This window comes from Ostrinia furnacalis, unplaced genomic scaffold (genome assembly GCF_004193835.3).
Source record: "Ostrinia furnacalis isolate ACB-3 unplaced genomic scaffold, ASM419383v2 OfSCF3546, whole genome shotgun sequence".
Classification (NCBI taxonomy): Eukaryota; Metazoa; Arthropoda; class Insecta; order Lepidoptera; family Crambidae; genus Ostrinia; species Ostrinia furnacalis.
In genome coordinates, this window is record NW_021133785.1 from 689323 (window position 1) to 709380 (window position 20058).

The window sequence follows — 20058 nt, forward strand, 5'->3', positions numbered from 1 at the left end:
CGACAACGGGAATAAACCGACTGGAGGAATATCGCCGCATTTAAAGCTAGTCTGAAACTGCCTTTATTCCCACAAGTTATTCCTACTCATTAGATAAATAGAGTAATACATTCGGTAATTGAAATCAAAAATATGCTTCATAGGCCAGTAGAATTAAACACAAAAATTGATTAAATCGGAAATAATTCCTACAAAAGATTTTTTGCTTTAATGGCTTCATTGGTTGCCCATTAAGACTCTCCTAAGTTTTCGACTTCGACCAGAGAGCAGAAATAACGCTCTCTGACTTCGACGGAGTTGTGCTTAAGTGGTGGGAGCCCCCGAAAGGGGCGCTTTTTCGGTTTTCCGGTTATACCGCGTAAAGGACTTACCCTATCGAAAAGTGGTCTTCATGACGGTTAAAGGGCACTTAATCTTGCATTGAATAAGACCAAATTCATATGTTTTGGACAAACCGTTCTCGCGCTAAAGTTCGGCATAGTAGAAAATATACGTATAATTAATGACCCTCTCCACGTCCAATGGCTTGTTCCCACATGCTTCCAAGCCTTGTAAAGGGTCGCCTTAACCAGTGTAACCCTAACAAGGCTCACGAGTTTGATTCGCTTATCCTTGTTCGTCCCAGCCGTCCCTTAACTGCGGTTGCTGCACCTCTTCCTGGCACTCTCCTGAACGACTCTGTGTTACCTAATGTGGCTGCCCCTCTTCCTTGTACCCTCCTGTACCATTTCATTGCTTAGCCATATGCCTGGTCCAAGGTTTGACGCCACAAAATCAACTTCGTACGAGTGAAAATAGTTTAAATACTATTTCCCGTGCTTGCAACATTTTTCTTTACTGCTTCGCCTCTATTAGTCGTAGAGTGATTGTATATATCCTATAGCCTTCCTCAATGTATGAGCTATTCAACACAAAAATAATGATTTCAATCAAACTAGTAATTCTTAAGATTAGCGCGTTCAAACAAACAAACAAAAAACTCTTCAGCGTTTTAATATGAACTTGTTGTTGTTGATTTTTGGCGTAGAACCTTAGACCAGGCATACGGCTAGGCAACGTAGTCATGCAGGAGGATACAAGGAAGAGGGGCAGCCACAGTAGGTAACACAGAGTCGTTCAGGTGAGTGCCAGGAAGAGGTGCAGCAACCGCAGTTAAGGAACGGCTGGGACGAACAAGGATAGGCGCATCAAGCTCGTAAGCCTTGATAGGGTTACACTGGTTGAGGTGGCCCTTTTCAAGACTTGGAAGCCTGTGGGTAACAAACCATTGGACATGGAGAGGGTCATTAATTATACGTATATTTTCTACTTTGCCGAACTTTAGCGCGAGAACGGTTTGTCCAAAACATATGAATTTGGTCTTATTCAATGCAGGATTAAGTGCCCTTCAACCGTCATGAAGACCACTTTTTGATAGGGTAAGTCCTTTACGCGGTATAACCGGAAAACCGAAAATATGCCCCTTTCGGGGGCCCCCACCACTTAAGCACAACTCCGTCGAAATCGAAAACTTAGGAGAGTCTTAATGGGCAACCAATGAAGCCATTAAAACAATAAAATCTTTTGTAGGAATTATTTCCGAATTAAAAGCTAATTCTACTGGACTATCATGAATTAATTAAAACAATAAGAGCTAACCCGCGAATAATTAACACTCTTGATCACCGCACACCCACTTCCTCCTTTGGGCCAGGAGCTGGGTATAGATATGGCAATACAATTTGATAATTTATTCATTAGTAGATAACTCTATTTCTCATTAAATGTAACGAGTATGTAAATAAAGGGCAGATAAAAACGATAGCTATGTAAATTATTATAGGGTTTTAATGATATTACCAGGAAAATAATACAAGCCACTTCATTACAAAAGCACCACAAAGTGATAACATTAAAAAGAACAATAATAATTGGCTGCTGATTAATACATACAGAATAGAATATTAACATTGCTTATTATATTATGTATAGGTATTTATTGTTTACATGGAAAAATATTGTTTAGAATTATATACAGTTACTATCTAATTCTATGCATACAATGATGAGTTGAGCTTTATAAAATATTGCTAGAAAGTGTCACATTTTGACGGCACTGCACACAGTGCAAGTGTTGCACTGCACACCGTCAGGGAGGCACTCTATGTGGAACGAATGTCGGCAATTATACACCTTCAAGTCGGAAGCATTCGACAAGTCTTTTATGATGATACGGCCTTGACACACGCAGCACAAGAAGTCATCTGTGACAGATATACCTCTCTGTTGGCCTATGATCAACTTTTCATGCAAGTCAAAGTAATTTCTCAGGGTAATAATCTTGCAAGCGTCCTGTACTGAGAGTTGAAGATGGTAGTCACACATCATTTTCGCAAGGGACTCCTTTAAGTCTTTTATTTCACACCCCGGCTGTATATTTTGTATTAGCATTCTAGGGTCAACATAATTTCCTATCCTCTTTAAGAGTAATGTAACATATTCTGGCTTGTTCACCGTTTGTTTGATAAGATCAGTCCACAGCTCCTTATCATTATGCTCTTGACAGAAGTTTATGGCCTGGTTTATATCATTCAACTGCTCTATTATTATTTGCAAAGCTTCTCTCGTATTCCCAATACGACCCAGAAGGAAAACCATTTCTGGATAAAAATTGTTACTCTGACAAACATCTAGTGCCTCTTGTATCGGATAACTGTCGCTGCATTTCAAGAATGGCAAAAGTTTATTTCTTGCATATTTAGCATACAGCCTCACTAATTTCCCATGATACCTCCCGTTGGGCTCAATCTTGCTGTAGGCGTCCAAGTACTTGTAGAGGAACATGTCGTGGCTGTCCAGCTGCCGCTCCACCACCTCCACCGGCACCTGCAGCTGCAGCGACACGACGGTCTTGTCCAGGAGAACGGAAATGGCTTTATCACAGTCTAGAGTCATCAAATCAAGGATTTTATCATGGATAACATCATACATATTGTGTTTGGTTATCAATGTGAATACATCTTTGTGTTGCAGTTTAAGGTATGTGTTCAGTGCTTTGTCATACTTCTTCTGATAGCAGTAAAGTAAAGCTAAAGCTTCTAAATAAATATTTTTGTCAGACTCTGGAGCATTTGTTTCTTTCAACCACAGTATATGGTCAAGTACAGTCTTGATTATCACACTGGTATTATACAGTTCTGGATTCCATTCTTTAACCAGTTTAAGGAATCCAGGGGGATCCACTTTCAAATATTCATAGAATATGAGTTCATAGATGTGTTTACTCAAAGCTTGCTCTGGGTTCTTGGGCACATAAGGACTGATGGTTCTAAGTTGATTGACTTCTGCAAACTTCATCAATTGAGATTCCCAAAGCGATTTATCTGACTTGCAAATTCTAGCACACAATATGGCAGCTTCTTCAAACAAATGCTCAGATAGTAAGTGGTCCAGGTATTGCTCACCAACCTTGACCACTGAGTGCTTGGAAGTCTTCCCACCAACTTCTTCTAGAACTGTGATAGCTTTCTCAAACCTGCCGTGCTCAGTCAGCCAGTTCACCCTGTCATCAATGTCATATGGGCTGGCAATCACTATGTCTTTTGGTGAGACAATAAAGAACCTGTTTTCTTCAATGAGCATATCTAAGTAATAGTCATTGCAGGAATATTCTTCATAGCCTCGTATGTTCAAACTATCAGTGGATACTTCACAAAACTCACAGTCTCTGTAATCTGCTACTGATAATACAGGTCTTTGGGCTTTTTTGGTTTTGGGGTCACATTCTTTTGGCACTCCTAGTAATACAAGTTGGTCATCCAGTGGTCCCAGGCCACTAATGAAGTAGTCAGTCTGAAATGTGTGTACTGGATCCACAAGATATTCCGTCACATCTCTTGTTTGCAGTTCCAACTGACTTCTTTTTCTTATAACACATATTCTAATGGTGTCTACCCAGCCAATCATTAATGTTTTGGGAGCTGACCAAAGGAGGTTACATCGGTAATCTTCAATGGACCTATTTGGGCTTTTTTCCCATTGAATAAGGCCAAGAGAACACCTTGCCACCAGATCGTAAACTCTTACTCCGACTTCACTGGCCCAGGCAACGAACCGGTCGTGCCAGGCCATGGCCTGGACGTATCCTTCACATTCACACAGGACTGTACTTCTTAGGCGATTCAAAAAGGTCTTCTCATACAGTGTCAACTTATTGTCACCTGAAAATAACAACATTTTCATATTAAGACGACGTAGTAACAAGGAAATTAAATAAAAATTAACAATTACCTTATGTGTCATAATGAGTAACAGTAAAATATTGTACAAATAATATTTAGTACGAAAATATCTTGTCTATTAGAATTTTGAAAACTATAGTGCTGTTAAATTAGGTACTATGTAATATAACAATACCTGTCAGGAACCTTCGCCCAGATCCAGACTTGAAGTAATAGGGGTCTAGGGCCACAGACTTCACTACCCTGCTCAGTGACAGGCTGTGAGTGTTGTCGTTGGAGTACAGGCCGTAGACGAGCACTTTGCCGTCGTCGGAGCAGCTCGCGATGTAGTCCCCGTTCACGTCCACGGAGATCTTGTTGACGGCGATCGCGTGAGCCTGCAGCTCCATGTCCTTCCCGTCCTGGGAGATGGGCACTGTGTTACCTTCGTGGTCCAGCAAGTGAATCACCCCCCACTGGGTGCCCAGGCAAATAAACTTCGTGTGCACACAGATACAGCTCACGGCATCTTTCATGAGGATATTCTGAACATCGTTGCCCATTCTATCGTATTTGAGTTTGGGCTCCTCATCAGGAGGCAGGCTATCACAACTTTCTACATTGAGGGCCATAGTTTTTGCTATATCACATTAACGCAATTAACGAAATCGAGAACACTGCATTTTACGTCTAATAAACACAAAATACAAAATAAATGTATCACTTTTTCCTTTTTGTTCCTATTTATTTTGATGACTTTGACATTTTGTTTTAATATATTGGCAACAACAGGCTAAGAAATATACAAAGTTCAAAATATTATTGTCTTTGGTATATTACGTAGAGAAAAAAAAAGTGCAATTGGCGGGAATTTTTAAAGAAACTTTGTAGCACTTACTTGAAGTCACTTGTTACAAGTTTGCGAATGCAAAATTATTTATCAAAATGAATAGTTCCTTCGACATAAATATCTACAAGAACAAACTGTCTTTGTTTGGTCAGAAGGTTTTGCGCGGTTTGGTGGAACAATGGCATGAAGGTAAGTTTAATAGGTTTCTTTAAATTCACATACGTACAGAATCAATTATTTTTAACTTCAAACTGAAGTGAAATATCTTTGTTTAGAAAAGGCGAGTATTTACAAAGGACATCATCGAAATGAGGTTATGCAGTCTAACCAAGCATTTAGGTAGGTAAAACTTACATGTAGTAAGTTATATTTAAAACTAATAATAACTACTGACTTTAACGACATTAACCTATCTACAAAGTAAAAGTAATAAAATAAATATTAACTTTGTTAATGTCTGGTTTATTTTATTTATTTAAAGACTTTATTGCACACACAACAATGTTCTGTACAAAAAGGCGAGCTTAATGCCATACGTCATTCTCTACCAGCTGAGTTTAGATATTTTTAGTCTGAATATCTTATAGTATTTAGGATTAAGGAATAGGTATATTGCAGGGATTCAAACAAAAGAGTCAAGAATTCAAACTACCAAAATGATTCGTTTGATTCATTTGAACAAACCGCCATTTCATACCATAGAAAAAAGTGCACATTGAAATTCCTTGAAAAAGAGAACCCGATTGCTTCTACTCCGTTTGAATTGTTGAACTACAAAGCAACGGTCGAGAAAAACGACACTATTCTTAGCAGGGACAATCTAGTGATGTCAGCAGTCGAATTTAATAATCATTCTACTCATACTTATTTCGATGGACAACCTGGATTGAAAATAATAACCGATCAGAATACTGTGGAAAAACGAGTGGACGCAATTCCAGTAGTAGATCTAGAGTCTCCTCGTGTATCGCCAATTAATATAAAAGACGTATCATGGAGTAATATGTTTGATACAGATTTATTTCAGGATAGCATTGATCAACTTCATAATAATGAAAGCAGTAAAGAATGCTTGACAGCTATTGGAGACAAGGAAGAAGTTATTTTGGTTGAACCAGAGACAGTCGTGGAAACATTTAAAAAACCTAACATCAAACGGAAGAAATCCGATAACTTAACTAAACCCAAACCTAAGAAAGAGAAAAAGCTTGCCGCATCTAATACCAAGAATATTAAAATTTCTAGAGAAGAAAACTTTAAGAAAGTGGTTAAGAATTGGTTAAACGACGTTGAAAGTAATTCGTTACTCAATATTGCTGAACCAGATACTACAGAGCCGATTCTAATAAACGATAAGGAAGAAAGTGACAAAGTTGTTCATCCTAAAATTAGTATATCCAAAGAAAAAACAAAGAAAAGGGTTGTTCAAGCACAGTTAGCGAATAAAGAGGGGAAGATGAAGTTCCGAAAACCAACAAATGAAAATGCCAATGACGACAAAGAAGATACTGCTATTGATGATAAGCGAGGCAAAGACTTCAAAGAGGTAATAAAAGAAAAAAAGAAGAGCAAGTTTGTGGCTCCAATAAAATCTCAAACTCCTGTTAAAGATCAGACTTACGAAATTCTCAGCTTAGATTCAAATAACTTGGAAATACACGCTAACACATTGACTGACATAGCAAATACTGACGTTTTCCTGGTGATAACTTATAGGTAAAGGATAATAAAGTAAGTTTATGTATTACTGACGCTCTTACAGCAATTCTAACTGAACCTTTATTAAACTATGCTTTCAGAAACGGTTTCTGCCAGTTGAACTGTAACTACACCGAAGATTCTTGTGTTTCCGAAGGGATACTAATTCATGCGAATGATGTCTTCTTCTTTTTTAAAACTTTTGATTCGATTCACTTACGGTTTGTATAATCAATAATTTCATACCTGCTGTTTGTCATTGGATTTATGTACGCCCCGGTATAAGTTGTGTAAGGCATCAATATTTTTTCAGAACGTTACTAGCAAAAGTTTTGGAAGCTAATACGATCGTCTGTTTTGATGGCAAGAGTGCTTTAATTTTCTTGTCTCTCCTGGATATCAATGTGAAGCCTTTAGCAATATGTGACACAAAGGTGAATACCTAAGTACCTACCTACTCAACCAAAATGCATTTGTTAATATTTATTGCCTAAATGAGTTTGAATGCATGAATAACCTTGGGCTGGTTACTTTTCTTTAGACACATAATATTTTTTCAGATTGGAGGAGCTCTCTTAGACCCCGACAATCCGCCCGAGTCGTTCGCGGACTTGCAGAAGCTGGTGTCTCACGCAGCCGAGTACACCATCGCCACCGACTGCGCCCTGCAGAAGGCAGCCTGGTACACGACGCTGCTGAGAGAAACCACTTCTAAGCTCAGAGATTTGCTGATCGAACACTCCTTGACGAATATCTTTGATAACGTGGAAATGCGATTATTGCCCATTATTGCGGGTAATTAACAATTTTTGAGAAAAAAACTTTTTTATCCTGTACGTAATTTTTATATACCCGATGTACGTAATTATATTGATATACGTTATGTTCAGGTATATTACTGTTAAGTCCACAAAACGTACGTCAGAAGGTTGGAACAGTAAAACATGTGATTTCTTTAAAGGTGTATTTGCGACTAAAATAAAACAGGCGGGCTCAGCCGCCGACACATACAAGGAACAGTATAACTATTGTTTTCTATTGTTAATTGTATTGGGCAATGATGTGGGAACGCAGGGCGCTACTCAATACGCTCTGTTCATTCATGGAGTTAATTTATTACTCTGATTAATGTGTACCTACATNAGTTGTCTCAGACTGAAATAAAATATTCAACTTATGATAGGGAATTGTTAGCTGTTTACATGGCCATCAAATATTTTAAGAATTTGTTGGAAGGTCGCGTCCTAACAATTTTTACTGACCATAAACCACTAGTATATGCGTTTTCTAAACTCAATAATAATGATAAGGAAAGTCCTAGACGAGTTAGACATCTTTCATATATTAGCGAGTTTACTACCGATATTCGCTATATTAGCGGACCGAATAACGTAGTGGCAGACGCATTATCACGTATAGAGACAGTAGATTGCAGGGCCGGATCTACCTATGGGCTGATTGGGCTGCAGCCCAGGGCCCCGGGGTTACAAGGGGCCCCCAGATCCCGCTAAAAAGTAGGCCATAATTTGAAAAAAAAAATAGTTGTCTGTAAAATCGGTTTACGGACGATATTTTTACGTGACAACGTCATAAGAAAATATTGATTAAAAATTGCATACTTTTATGTATGAATGTAGTTGAGGGGGAAATACGTGTAAAAGGTTGTTTTCATGCTGTTTTTCATTAATTTTTTAAAGTTAATAATGGCAACCCTGAGATCAATGAACCAATGTATGTGCGCGTCTATGGAACGGAACGGGGATTTCCCTGTATTTTTATCTAGTCGCAGAAAGATTTAAAAGGGACACGTTAAATGTTGCGTTGGATAAGCTAACTATGGACTTAAATAAAAGAAGCCAAGTCTATGAAATATGTAGCAAAATTTTAATTTTTTAATGGATTTGCAAGACAAAAATATCAAAAACATAGATTTGTAAAGTGCACGTCATATTATTGATTACTATCCAGATGACGTAGACGAGCATTTAGTGAATGAGTGCATTCAATTAAAATCATACGTACTCCAATCTAAGCTAGAGTCTTACAACTCTTGCAGTGACATTTTTATGATCATGTATGAAAATAAACTAATTGACGTGTTCCCTAATTGCTATACCATTGTAAAGATTTTTTTAACTTTACCAATAACTAGCTGTGAAGCAGAACGCTCTTTCTCAAAGATGTCCTATACAGTGTGAGTCACGATAAAGTGTACATATGAAATTAGATGAAACTAGACCTATTTTTATCGACAAAAAAGAGGTCAAAATTTTTTTTAGTTTTTTTTTTTATTTTTTATAGCTAGAATTTTTTTTCTTCCAATTACTTATTGTAAAGAAAACGTAATTACTTTTAAACTAAGAGGTATATCCTGATAAAATAAAAACAGTAATAATGCTAAATAACAGGCGATACTAAAAAAATATATAAAATACTCAGAAAATGCCAACAAATGATAAAAAATGATAATTTTTGAAAAAAATCTACTTCTAAATTCGTGTTTTTTTGATTATTTGATAAATTTCTCAAAATCCCCCTATAACAGGTAGTTTTTATTACTTTGTATTATTCTCTATCGTATCACCTTTGTAAAACCAAAAATCACATGTCTCTATCCCTGTCACAACGTTTGCAATAATCGTTTGAACTAAGCTAACGCTTCGTTAACAACGAAACTGAAAATGGCTCTAGATTTGTAATTTTGATAAAGACAAGTTAGATTTCAAATAAAAACAAAAGATTTCGAAGTAAAATAAGCATTTAAGTTTAAATTAAAATTGTCCCTACCTGTAGCGGAGAATAATGTTGTGGTAGGCCTTTGTTCAACCTATCATAGCAAATGTTGTGATAGGGATAGAGACATGCGATTTTTGGTTTTACAAAGCTAATACGATAGAGAATAATACAAAGTAATAAAAACCACCTGTTATAGTGTCATTTTTTGGAGAAATTTATCAAATAACCAAAAAAACACGAATTTAAAAGCAGATTTTTTTCAATAAGTATCTTTTTTTTTTGTTAACATTTTCTGAGTATTTTATGTATTTTTTTAGTATCGTTTATTATTTAGCATTAACCTTTAACTATGGACGTGAAAAAATAATCACACTCCCATGGACGTCGGGTCTCACAGACCCCTATCTAAAATTCTTCTTTTTTTCATATCTGAACCAATTTGAATTTATTAAAGAGTTGCGATATATCTAATAACTATTAATAAAGGATTTAGTAGTAAATGTTAATCAACTTTTAACCATCATTTAATTATTTTTTGCAAATTTAAATAACTTAGACATTTTTCAGTGTTCATTGACTTGCCATCACATATCGATACCTCTGGGCTCAAAGGTCGTAAAGGACAAAGTACGACTTTTCAGGAGAAGCAAAAAACGTTTTTTTATTTTTTTATTCGATAGTAACTTTTTTGTTTTTAGAGCTATTAAAATATGACCTAGGAAGAAAGTGCTTAGAATTCACAGCATTTTCCGAGGAGGTATTGAAAAACTGGACTAGAGCTATATTTACTNAAAATATTCAACTTATGATAGGGAATTGTTAGCTGTTTACATGGCCATCAAATATTTTAAGAATTTGTTGGAAGGTCGCGTCCTAACAATTTTTACTGACCATAAACCACTAGTATATGCGTTNTTTCATGTGAATTTCAGCTTGATACGTTCACGCGTTCTTGAGATAAAGGGTCTTGACAGATGGACGGACGGACAACAAAGTGATCCTATAAGGGTTCCGTTTTTTTCCTTTTGAGGTACGGAACCCTAAAAATTGAGAATTTACTTATAAACTACAGGTTTGTACGGAACCCTCGATGCGCGAGTCCGGGTCGCACCTTCCCGGTATTTTTTTTTTGGATGAATATTTGAATATGAATATTTTCCGTTCCCAGGTTCTGCCTTTTTGACGCGTTTCCTATTCCGAATAAAAACAAAAGTTAAAATTGCAGGAGTAATTTATTTTTGCCATTTTACAATCCTTCCTTTGCCGTGTGTTTAAACACTGACAACTCTGACATCATTTTTTTTTTTGTATATGTCATACTGAATAAACATAAATATTGTTTTCTTTCTTTCTTTATTTCAATACTGCCTACCTAGAAAAAGTAACATTTGTGACAGTTTTTATTTCCAATGTGCTTGCCACAACATAGTACAAAAAGACGTCAGAGCGAAGCGAATTCGGAATTACATCTGTCACTTTTGTAACTTTGTCTAGGGGGCTGGTGATCGTGCATGGTACCTACATGGACTGATACAGGGCAGTAGACATCTCATCATCATCATCATCATTTCAGCCATAGGACGTCCACTGCTGAACATAGGCCTCCCCCAATGCTTTCCATGTTGATTGTTGTTGAATGTAGACATCTGTCATGGTCTAAATCATCCTCCAAGATAATCTCTCTCAGACTCTGTTCAGAGTATCAGCTTGGTTCCCTGTTCACGACCATAGTGGGCACAATTTCACAAAATTTAACACTAGTACTTACTTAGGTCATGTTCTAACAACATCTCTTATTTTCAACAAAACATTTACAGAACTGTAGAAAAGTTTTTAGTGATGCTCCTTCGTTAGCGCGGCTATCGATGTATCATCATTATTAGTAGGTACGCCTATTATTTTACGATGTAGCTTATACCGACATTTTCCTTTCGATTTTCTCAAACCAAACAAGAGAAACAAAACTAGATCAAAATATATTCTAGAAATCCATAATTTTGGAGTCAGTGCCATTGAATAGGTCAACATTATGATTAATCTAATGTATGGACGCAAAGGCACCTCCAACAAAACACGGTGGCATCAGTAGTAGGTATTTTGCAATGAAAATTGTCACTCTAATCACTGAGCTACAGAAACAAAACAAACACTGCAGAACTGTTTGCAAAACGAAAATAAAACAAAGAAAAATTACGCAATCTCAGGAAATGGATTTTCTCAAGTGAAAAATCATGTTCGTTATCACAATGCATTCTATTATTTAAGTTGAATAGAATATCGACAATTTAAAATTTCCTCTCGAGTAGCATCACTATTTTCCATTCCGTTGCTTTTTATGGAACAGACAAAATCTAGCTCAGAATTTTCAGGGAATGCTTGTTACATTTCAGAGAACTCTTTTACAAAAAGGTCGATCCAGATCGTTTGCATTTCGGCTGGAATTGCTGAAGTATGTTCAAGTTTTTAAGGGTTCTTAAAAATGCTTGTTTGTTTTTTAAATATTACATTTGAGAGGTCTCATGACTTTGACTTCTCTAAAGTTCCATCATAGAGTAGGTAGGTACCTAAAACCATTTTAGTTTTTCTATTTCAGCTTATCATCATCATCTTCATTTAGACATGCTTTTATAGATTTTAGCTATAAAATAAATTAGTCCCTGAAAACACACCTTTTGTACAAAGGCCGCTTGTAAACATCCGTTTTTTTGACCGGACAACGGCCCGATTTTTTCACCGGATTTAGCGGTGGTGTATGGTTTATAATGAACGTGTGCACATGCATCGGACATAGGTCCGGCGAGAAAATTGACAGCAAACAAAGGATATCCGTTTTTTGACGGTCCGTCGTCCGGTGAAAAAACGGATGTCTACAAACGGCCTAAGCGAGAAAATACGAAAAAAAATTGTAGCGGAGACTGTTTTGTTAAAAAGAATATATGACAGTGAATGTTTGTTGTAATAAGTTTAAATTAACTTTTAAAAATTTTGCGTTGCTTTTAGAATACATAATACAGTTCTCGAGTGGCGTAGTGTAGGCAAGTCTCCCACTCGGTGGACCGACGATTTAGAAAAAAAATAGCTGGAAGGACCTGGATGCGGATTGCGCTGAATCTGTCTTTTGGGAAGGCTTTTGCCCAGCAGTGGGCGTCATTTCGTTGAAACTAATAAATGAACGAACAAATTCTAAGAATACTAAGGTATCCCGAAAACTATTTTGTTTGGAAAAAGCCTCTTGTTTGAGACCCTTATCTAATAAAGGCCCATATAAATTCCAAATACAGCCTATCGACAGTTCTGTCTGAATGCCTACTTCAACTTCTTTCTACCCTCAAGTAAGTCTAAACATCCTAAGTATTCATCCGCCAATTAGTTTTAGACCTTAGGCACTGATTACAAGATTCCAATTCATTCCACTACGAACACACTTAAAGCAAATTACCTCAGGGCAAAACGAAGGTGATTTTAAGACTGATTTTCGACCGTATACCTGTTGAAATAGGGATGAAATTGATTAGCTTGGATAGTGGTGTGCTTAGACCGACCTTGTCCCGTTTTGCAATTGTCCCACTTTTGATTATACTTTTTGAAACAACTTCGTTAAGCGTTGTTGCTCAAAGTAAGTAAAAAGGGTTAATGTACAAAGTTTTTAATGTTTTTGGGAATATTTTGATATTTTCTGTTTGGCTCTCTTTCTTTTGTTCTATAATTTATAGATTGCATCACCTCATTGCATTAATTAACTCTTTAAGATCATCAAATTAACAAGTTATCTGTATGGCTATCCATATAATCCTATAGTACTACATAGGAAAGTAGGTAAACGCTTCGCAAGATTTTTCTCAATTACTTCAGGTTCATTTCCAATTAAAGTCAACGAAACCCACAATGAATTTTGATTATTCAGAACACTATTACTATAGATGCTATTGTTTAGTATGTTGGCGTTTTTCGGTTAGTATAGTCGGTACACCTACCACGATGAGGTTTTTATTAAGTATGTCAAACCAGAAGGGTAGGCCTTCTGGTAGGAAGAGCCCCATTTAATCCAATAATTCTCTCGCGGCTAATAGGCAATTTCATACATTTCTTGACGATAAAAAAAAATATGGTCCGTGGTTACAATACTAACGGGACAAAAATAAATTAAGGCGCACCGAACATAGACATCCCACTAGGTGGACCGACGATCTGGTGAAGGTCGCGGGAGGTGCCTGAATGCGAGCGGCGCAGAACCGGTCTTTGTAGAAATCCTTGCGAGAGGCCTTTGTCCAGCAGTGGACGTCTTTCGGCTGAATGGAACGAAAATACCTAGACATCGGGACAGGTCCGTCCCATTCGTCCCACGCACGTCTCTACGAGAAGTCTTGAGATGAAGAGCCTATTGATTTTCACTCGCTTTCCCAATTTTATTAGAATCGAGGGTTTTTGATACAATGGCTCTATGCCGGCGAACCGTTAGAGGGCGCTCGAGTTGGCTAGCTTTTATTTTGCGAAACTCCGTTAAAATCATTTTAAAATGAAGAGCACTTGAAGCTGCAGGTATTTTGAAATTTTCTCGGATACACACGGGAATTTTCTAAATTCCAAAGAAACAAAATTGTTCCAACAATAAGATTTATCGCACTACTAGCTTTTGCCCGCGGCTTCACCCGCGTGAAATTTCTTTTGTCACAGATCGTCATAAATTATAACTTATATGTTATTCTGGGTTATAAACAATAATACTGTAAAGTTTCATCAAAATCCGTTCAGTAGTTTTTGCGTGAAAGAGTAACAGACATCCAAACTTTCGCATTTATAATATTAGTAGGATAGTAGGATTTAACATAGAAGTAAAATACAAATGTTGCTGATGTTGATGCTTGGTGTTTCTTTGCGAGATCTAATCAGAAATGAGGAAATCCGTAAACGAACTAAAGTCGCTGACATAGCCCGACGGATTAGCAAGCTGAAGTGGCAATGGGCAGGGCACATAGTGCGCAGAACTGACGGCCGATGGGGCAGCAAGGTTCTGGAATGGAGGCCGCGTACCGGAAGGCGCAGCGTGGGACGTCCACCTACAAGGTGGACCGACGACATCGTAAAGGTAGCAGGGAAGCGCTGGATGCAGGCCGCTACCAATCGATCAACGTGGAAAGCATTAGGGGAGGCCTATGTTCAGCAGTGGACGTCCTATGGCTGACATGATGATGATGATGATGATGAAAATACAAATAAAAATAATATTGGTTTCCCATAAAATAAGTAGCCGGTGAGCGCTACATACAATACAAAGAAGTATGTGTATAAACATAATATCTGGATATTTTCTATCCATACTTTATTTAATTTTCTAAAGCGGAACGGTTTATTTGTCCATTTGGTTGAATACGCTAATCTCATGAACTACCAGTTCAAATTCATTTTTCTTTATTGAATGAATGAGAAGAAGTGGAGCATCAACTATGTAGTAATGTTGCAAAAACGGGAAAAAATAATCAAACGATTTTCACGTGTGCCAACGAGTAACAGCTAGTTTTGCACCACCTTATTTTAACCGTGACTATAACTATAACCGGCGTTTTTTGTATGAAGTTTAACAGACTTGTTACGTTTGTTAAAGTTGAAATAAGATGGGGCAACCCGTCAAATACTCACAGCTGTAGATCAATAGCATACCTTTTAGAGTAGGCGCACACCGTTGATTTTTCGTCGGCCAATAGTTTAGTCGGGCAGTTGATCAGTATGGGCATGTATGGGAGTGCGCACACTACGCCGATTCGATTAAGCCGATTCTTCATACAAATTGAAATCGGGCACAACTATCGGCCAACTAAAAATCAACGGTGTGCGCCTACTCTAAAACTGTCAAATGTTTTTCTAGAACAAATTTTTCCTTCCTGAATCTCTCCCAAAATTGTCTGCCTAATTAGAGAAGGCACTTAACGAAAGTCGTGCGCATAGCAGGATCCTGCACTTTAGAACTTGCTGTAATAAGCCCCAATTATGGCAATCCACTTACTCATATTAATGTAATAGGCCATTAAATGTATGCTTTCGACAAATTGAATTAAGGAGGAACGTGTAAGTAGAGGGTATTATGATTTTGATGAAAGACAGCTCTTTTCAAGAACATTCATAATGGAAAACTTCTTATTATAGATCGTTTCATCCACGAAGACGCGCCCCACCATTCTTCCGCTAATTTTTGAGTGTTATCGGTAGACGCTAAATTATCCATGTGCGCACACCCACGCACACTACAATAATTACGCTCGGATTGCTCGGTCGGATCAAACTCCCCGCACCCCGCGCTTCCCTCGGCCATTTGGTGGGGCGCGTCTTCGTGGATGAAACGATCTATATGTTATCTGTTTTTGTAACCAAATATTTTTATCTCATCATCATCATTTCACCCGAATGACGTCCACTGCTGGACAAATGCTTCCCCCAAGGATTTCCACAAAGACTGGTCCTGCGCCGCCCGCATCCAGACACCTCCCGCTACCTTCACCAGATCGTCGGTTTACCTAGTGGGAGGCTTGCCCACACTACGTCTTCCGGCTCGTGGTCGCCACTCGAGAACTTTTCTGCCCCAGCGGCCATCAGCTCTGTGAGCTATGTGCTCCGCCCAATGCCACTTGTTATGGGGCTATGTCATTTACTTTAGTTCTCTTGCGGATCTCCTCGTTTCTGATTCGATCACGCAGGGAAACTCTGAGCATAGCACGCTCCATCGCCCTTTGGGTGACATTGAGCCAAATAAAAACTAATAAATATGTATACGATGACATTGTGTTATGAAAGAGATGCTTATTACGAAACTTGTGACTGGCCTGATATTATTGTCTTACATGTTGAGACATATTTCAGTTTATGTATCAGCTAAAAAGTCTTACCTGAAACAAAAAAACAACAAATTAATTCCATGCAAATCAAACTTTGTAAATAATATTTTAACATTTTTTCATAAGGTCCTCATTTAAGCTCTCACATCCCTTCAATCTAAAGAAGATTTTCCACAATTTACAATATACTAATAGGTACTAAAGTCTACAGTAAATATTCCGTGATTTTTGTGCGAGTTTATTCATTTCCATTTTCTTCGGATCCCTGAAAGATCTTGATACTTTATCGCTATATTCCGAAAGCTGGGCATGTTGTATCTTGATCACGCTGCCAATCGGAAAGACTCGAGAGCTTAAAGGAAAAATAAAGTGAATAACCACTATTCAGGTTTGAGTCATAACATTCTTGGTATTTTTTACTATAGCATTTTTACTTATTTAGATAGTCGTTCCAATCTGCCTGTGCACAAAAAAGAAGAAAATAAGCTGTTGACAGTCTGTCTGTACTTATATCCCGAATTCTGCCTGTCCTAGTGTCCTATATTATGTAGTAACAAAGATGATGATGATCCATCCGACCGATTTCGGCCATGGCGACCACTCCGACTCCTAGCTGTCTTGGCGGCGCTGGTGTGCCCGAAGATGGCTTACGTAGCCTATTTTCGCGGTAAAATCCCTCACATTGAGGGCATCTGAGCACGCCGCCAACATAGTTATAGTGAATGGCGGCAGATGGACGGGCCTTCAAGTCATCGCGCTTCGCGTCGAGTTCAGTCGTACGCTGCACCTCGAACTCGTGGACTTGCGTTTTCACAATCTCCCGCCATTCTGGACGTTGTGCTGCCAAACCTTCCCACAGAGAGTAACAAAGAAAAAATGTGTATTATATCCATTGCCATTCCCATAATTACAAGCTTTGCTTACCTACTTTGAAACTAGCTGTGGCGGAGTGTAAAATTACATCCGTGTCCTATCTGGCAGCCGAACCCTGTATGACCAGTTTAAACGAATAGGCGTTTGTCCACCACTGAGATGCGGAGGCGTAGCACTAAATTAATTAATCTATGCAAAGAACTTTGACTCCGCGACTCTCGGAACTCGAAAAATATCCTGAAGAGATCAAAGAGTTTACATTCACCATCGGAAACGAGTTGGGAACTGCTGGCCACAATTGAAAACTACTTGTCCCGGAGGACACAACGGGGGCGGGAAACTTTTAAATTTCGTTTCACGAAAATTCAGCTGAAGGAAAACCGGTTTTTCAAATTTTTGATGCATTTATCATACAAATAGAAATATGTATAGTGGAGTTAGATTTTTCAAACGATCTTATGCGTTTGAAATCTCAAATGAAACAGAAACAATCAACATCGTAGAATATTATTGTTGTTTAGTTCGTTTCAATCAAATCAAATCAAAAGAAGTCCACTGCTGGACAAAATGTTGACCCAATGATTTATGGAACGACTGGTCTTGTGCTGCCCGCTAAGTAACTGTTTCTTTATTTAATTTTGTTTTTATTTTTTTAGTTAGTTAACTTACTATACTACTGACATCAAACCCTATACTTTTGCTTCTTCCCTTCAAACTCACTACAATTGGCTACATTATCAACCGGTGAATAATCCACCATGCCCAGCAGTTGATTTCATGCTTAAACTGGCAATATCATCGTTTTTTTTAATACAAAGATGTTTATACAAAACTTTATCAGCCATCTGTTTGTGGTATTTCATTACGGGTTAAATGCACTCTGCATTTTCATTCCAAACAATTAGGGGTTCCGTAATCCAAATTAGAGAGCTATCTTATCGCAGCCAACGTAAACTCTACGTACAAAAACCGTGTTATCTTTTGTAGAGAGCTTAACGGGATTACAACTATAATAAGAACGGTATACAGTAGGTTCTATTAGAGGCTGGTAGATCTGTTCTCATAAATAAAACACTGAATACTCAACTTTCACACTATATGGCCTTATTTTGAATACAATTTATCACATAGCATCAAAAGGGGAGTCGTCTCCGCGCGTCCATCTATTCTCACGTTTGATCCTAGTTTGACATTGACGTATTGTCAATGTCACACTATGACAACAGCTCATTGGCCACAAGATTTTAGAATTTTCACAATTAACAGTTCTTTCTTGTATAGCATGACTTGAAAAAGTAGAAGACACACCCAAAAATCTTTTGAAGCTACTGCATCTCTTTCTAATAATTACAACGCAAATTGTCGCCTCTAATTAACTAAGAGCCCTAAGGCCTCCCCAATTTCAGTTATGCGTGAAGTTTCCTACTAACACGTAAACATAATATCCCAACCTTTGGAAAGGTCACATCTTGGATATGATACCAGTATCATCAATATTAGATAGCAAAAGGAAATAAAAATGATCTATGGAGCCAAATTCTGTGCCTCTTTGAATGGCAGACAGCGTTTACAGAACAATATTAAACCTAGAAAAGAGTGATTTACCTACGTAAATAAAATGCAGTCAGAGAAATAAAACCAAATTAAGGTACCTTTATTAATAAATAAATTATAAGTAGAGATTATATAAAGACAAACATGATTTGAATGCTTTAACTACCTGCTTGCATCAATTATTTTAAACCTTTCTTTTCGTATCCACAATATTTGAGTGTGACTCATCTGAAAATCTAACCCAAAGCTATCTAACTACTGAAAGGCATGCAGATAGATGTTATGACGTAAGCATCCGCTAAGAAAGGATTTTACAGAACTCCACTTACTCCACCCCTAAGGGGGTAAAACGGGATCCACGCGTACGAAGTCGCGGATGGCCGCTAGTTAAAAATAAGACCCGTATGTCCTTAACAATTTGGTTGCCTAACCCACATTTTAATGAAAAGCACGTGTAAGCTCAAACAAGTATAACGGGATGTCGCATGTAATCAACTTAATCAAGTAAAATCTAGGCCAGGCCAATCTTCAGGCCTTGCCAAATTACATTAATAGCATAACTTGCTTACGACATGCACGGTTCATTAAGCACAACAGTATGACAACTTACAAAGTTGTAAAAGTGGGACTTTTCTAACATTTTCTATTTGTTTATACAGGATGTCCCAAAAGAGTGTGCCAAACTAATGGATGAATGATAGATAGATGATCATCTTCTAGTCTATCATCTCCTTAAGTTTGGCATGCTGTATAATGCACCCTGTATATTGTCTGATAGATTTAAAACAATCGTAAAATTGTTCTGAGAAGAATTATGGTAGATCAACCTCACTGACCCGTCTGGCCAGCGTGAGATGTTTAGGCCAAATGCTCCATTTGTTTCTGGTAAATGAGAGAGGGTCGTGCTCCTGCAGTGGAGAATAAATGACCTGATGATCAGGGTAGAAGGAGAATTAAGCGAAAAACAGTTCTATTTTCGGCTCTACGAACACATTTTTACATCATAATATACATTAACTTACTCGGTTCATAAGGCATATCTCAGCCGTCAGCGAAAATATTTACTTTTCTGTGAATGCACGCTGAAATATTCATGGTTCCAGCGAGTAATATTAATAATTTTAACAATGGCCTGTTAGTTTACTTTACATGCATCACCCCTGAACTCGACGAGCGTATTTTTGTCTAAAAATCACCAGACAATAAAAACATCAAGGCAATTTTATACCAAGTGAATGCCCCAACGCGCTCACCTTATTTCGTTAGCAAAATACACGACTGGCGGGATACATCAGAAAAAGGATGGATATTACATTTTTAG

At 37.7% G+C, this 20058-nt stretch overlaps 2 protein-coding genes across 2 annotated transcripts; one reads left to right on the plus strand and one right to left on the minus strand.

The window, feature by feature from the left end:
• Nucleotides 1-1805: 1805 nt before the first annotated feature.
• On the minus strand, nucleotides 1806-4962 carry lt (vacuolar protein sorting-associated protein light). Its single transcript, XM_028311778.1, has 2 exons — nucleotides 4396-4962; nucleotides 1806-4199 (listed from the first exon to the last, which is right to left on the minus strand). The coding sequence occupies exons 1-2, from the start codon at nucleotides 4829-4831 to the stop codon at nucleotides 2080-2082; spliced, it is 2556 nt and encodes an 851-aa protein (XP_028167579.1). The 5' UTR covers nucleotides 4832-4962; the 3' UTR covers nucleotides 1806-2079.
• Nucleotides 4963-5070: 108 nt separating this feature from the next.
• On the plus strand, nucleotides 5071-7726 carry LOC114357956 (uncharacterized). Its single transcript, XM_028311787.1, has 6 exons — nucleotides 5071-5238; nucleotides 5325-5388; nucleotides 5668-6765; nucleotides 6849-6968; nucleotides 7061-7181; nucleotides 7308-7726. The coding sequence occupies exons 1-6, from the start codon at nucleotides 5145-5147 to the stop codon at nucleotides 7548-7550; spliced, it is 1740 nt and encodes a 579-aa protein (XP_028167588.1). The 5' UTR covers nucleotides 5071-5144; the 3' UTR covers nucleotides 7551-7726.
• Nucleotides 7727-20058: the final 12332 nt, after the last annotated feature.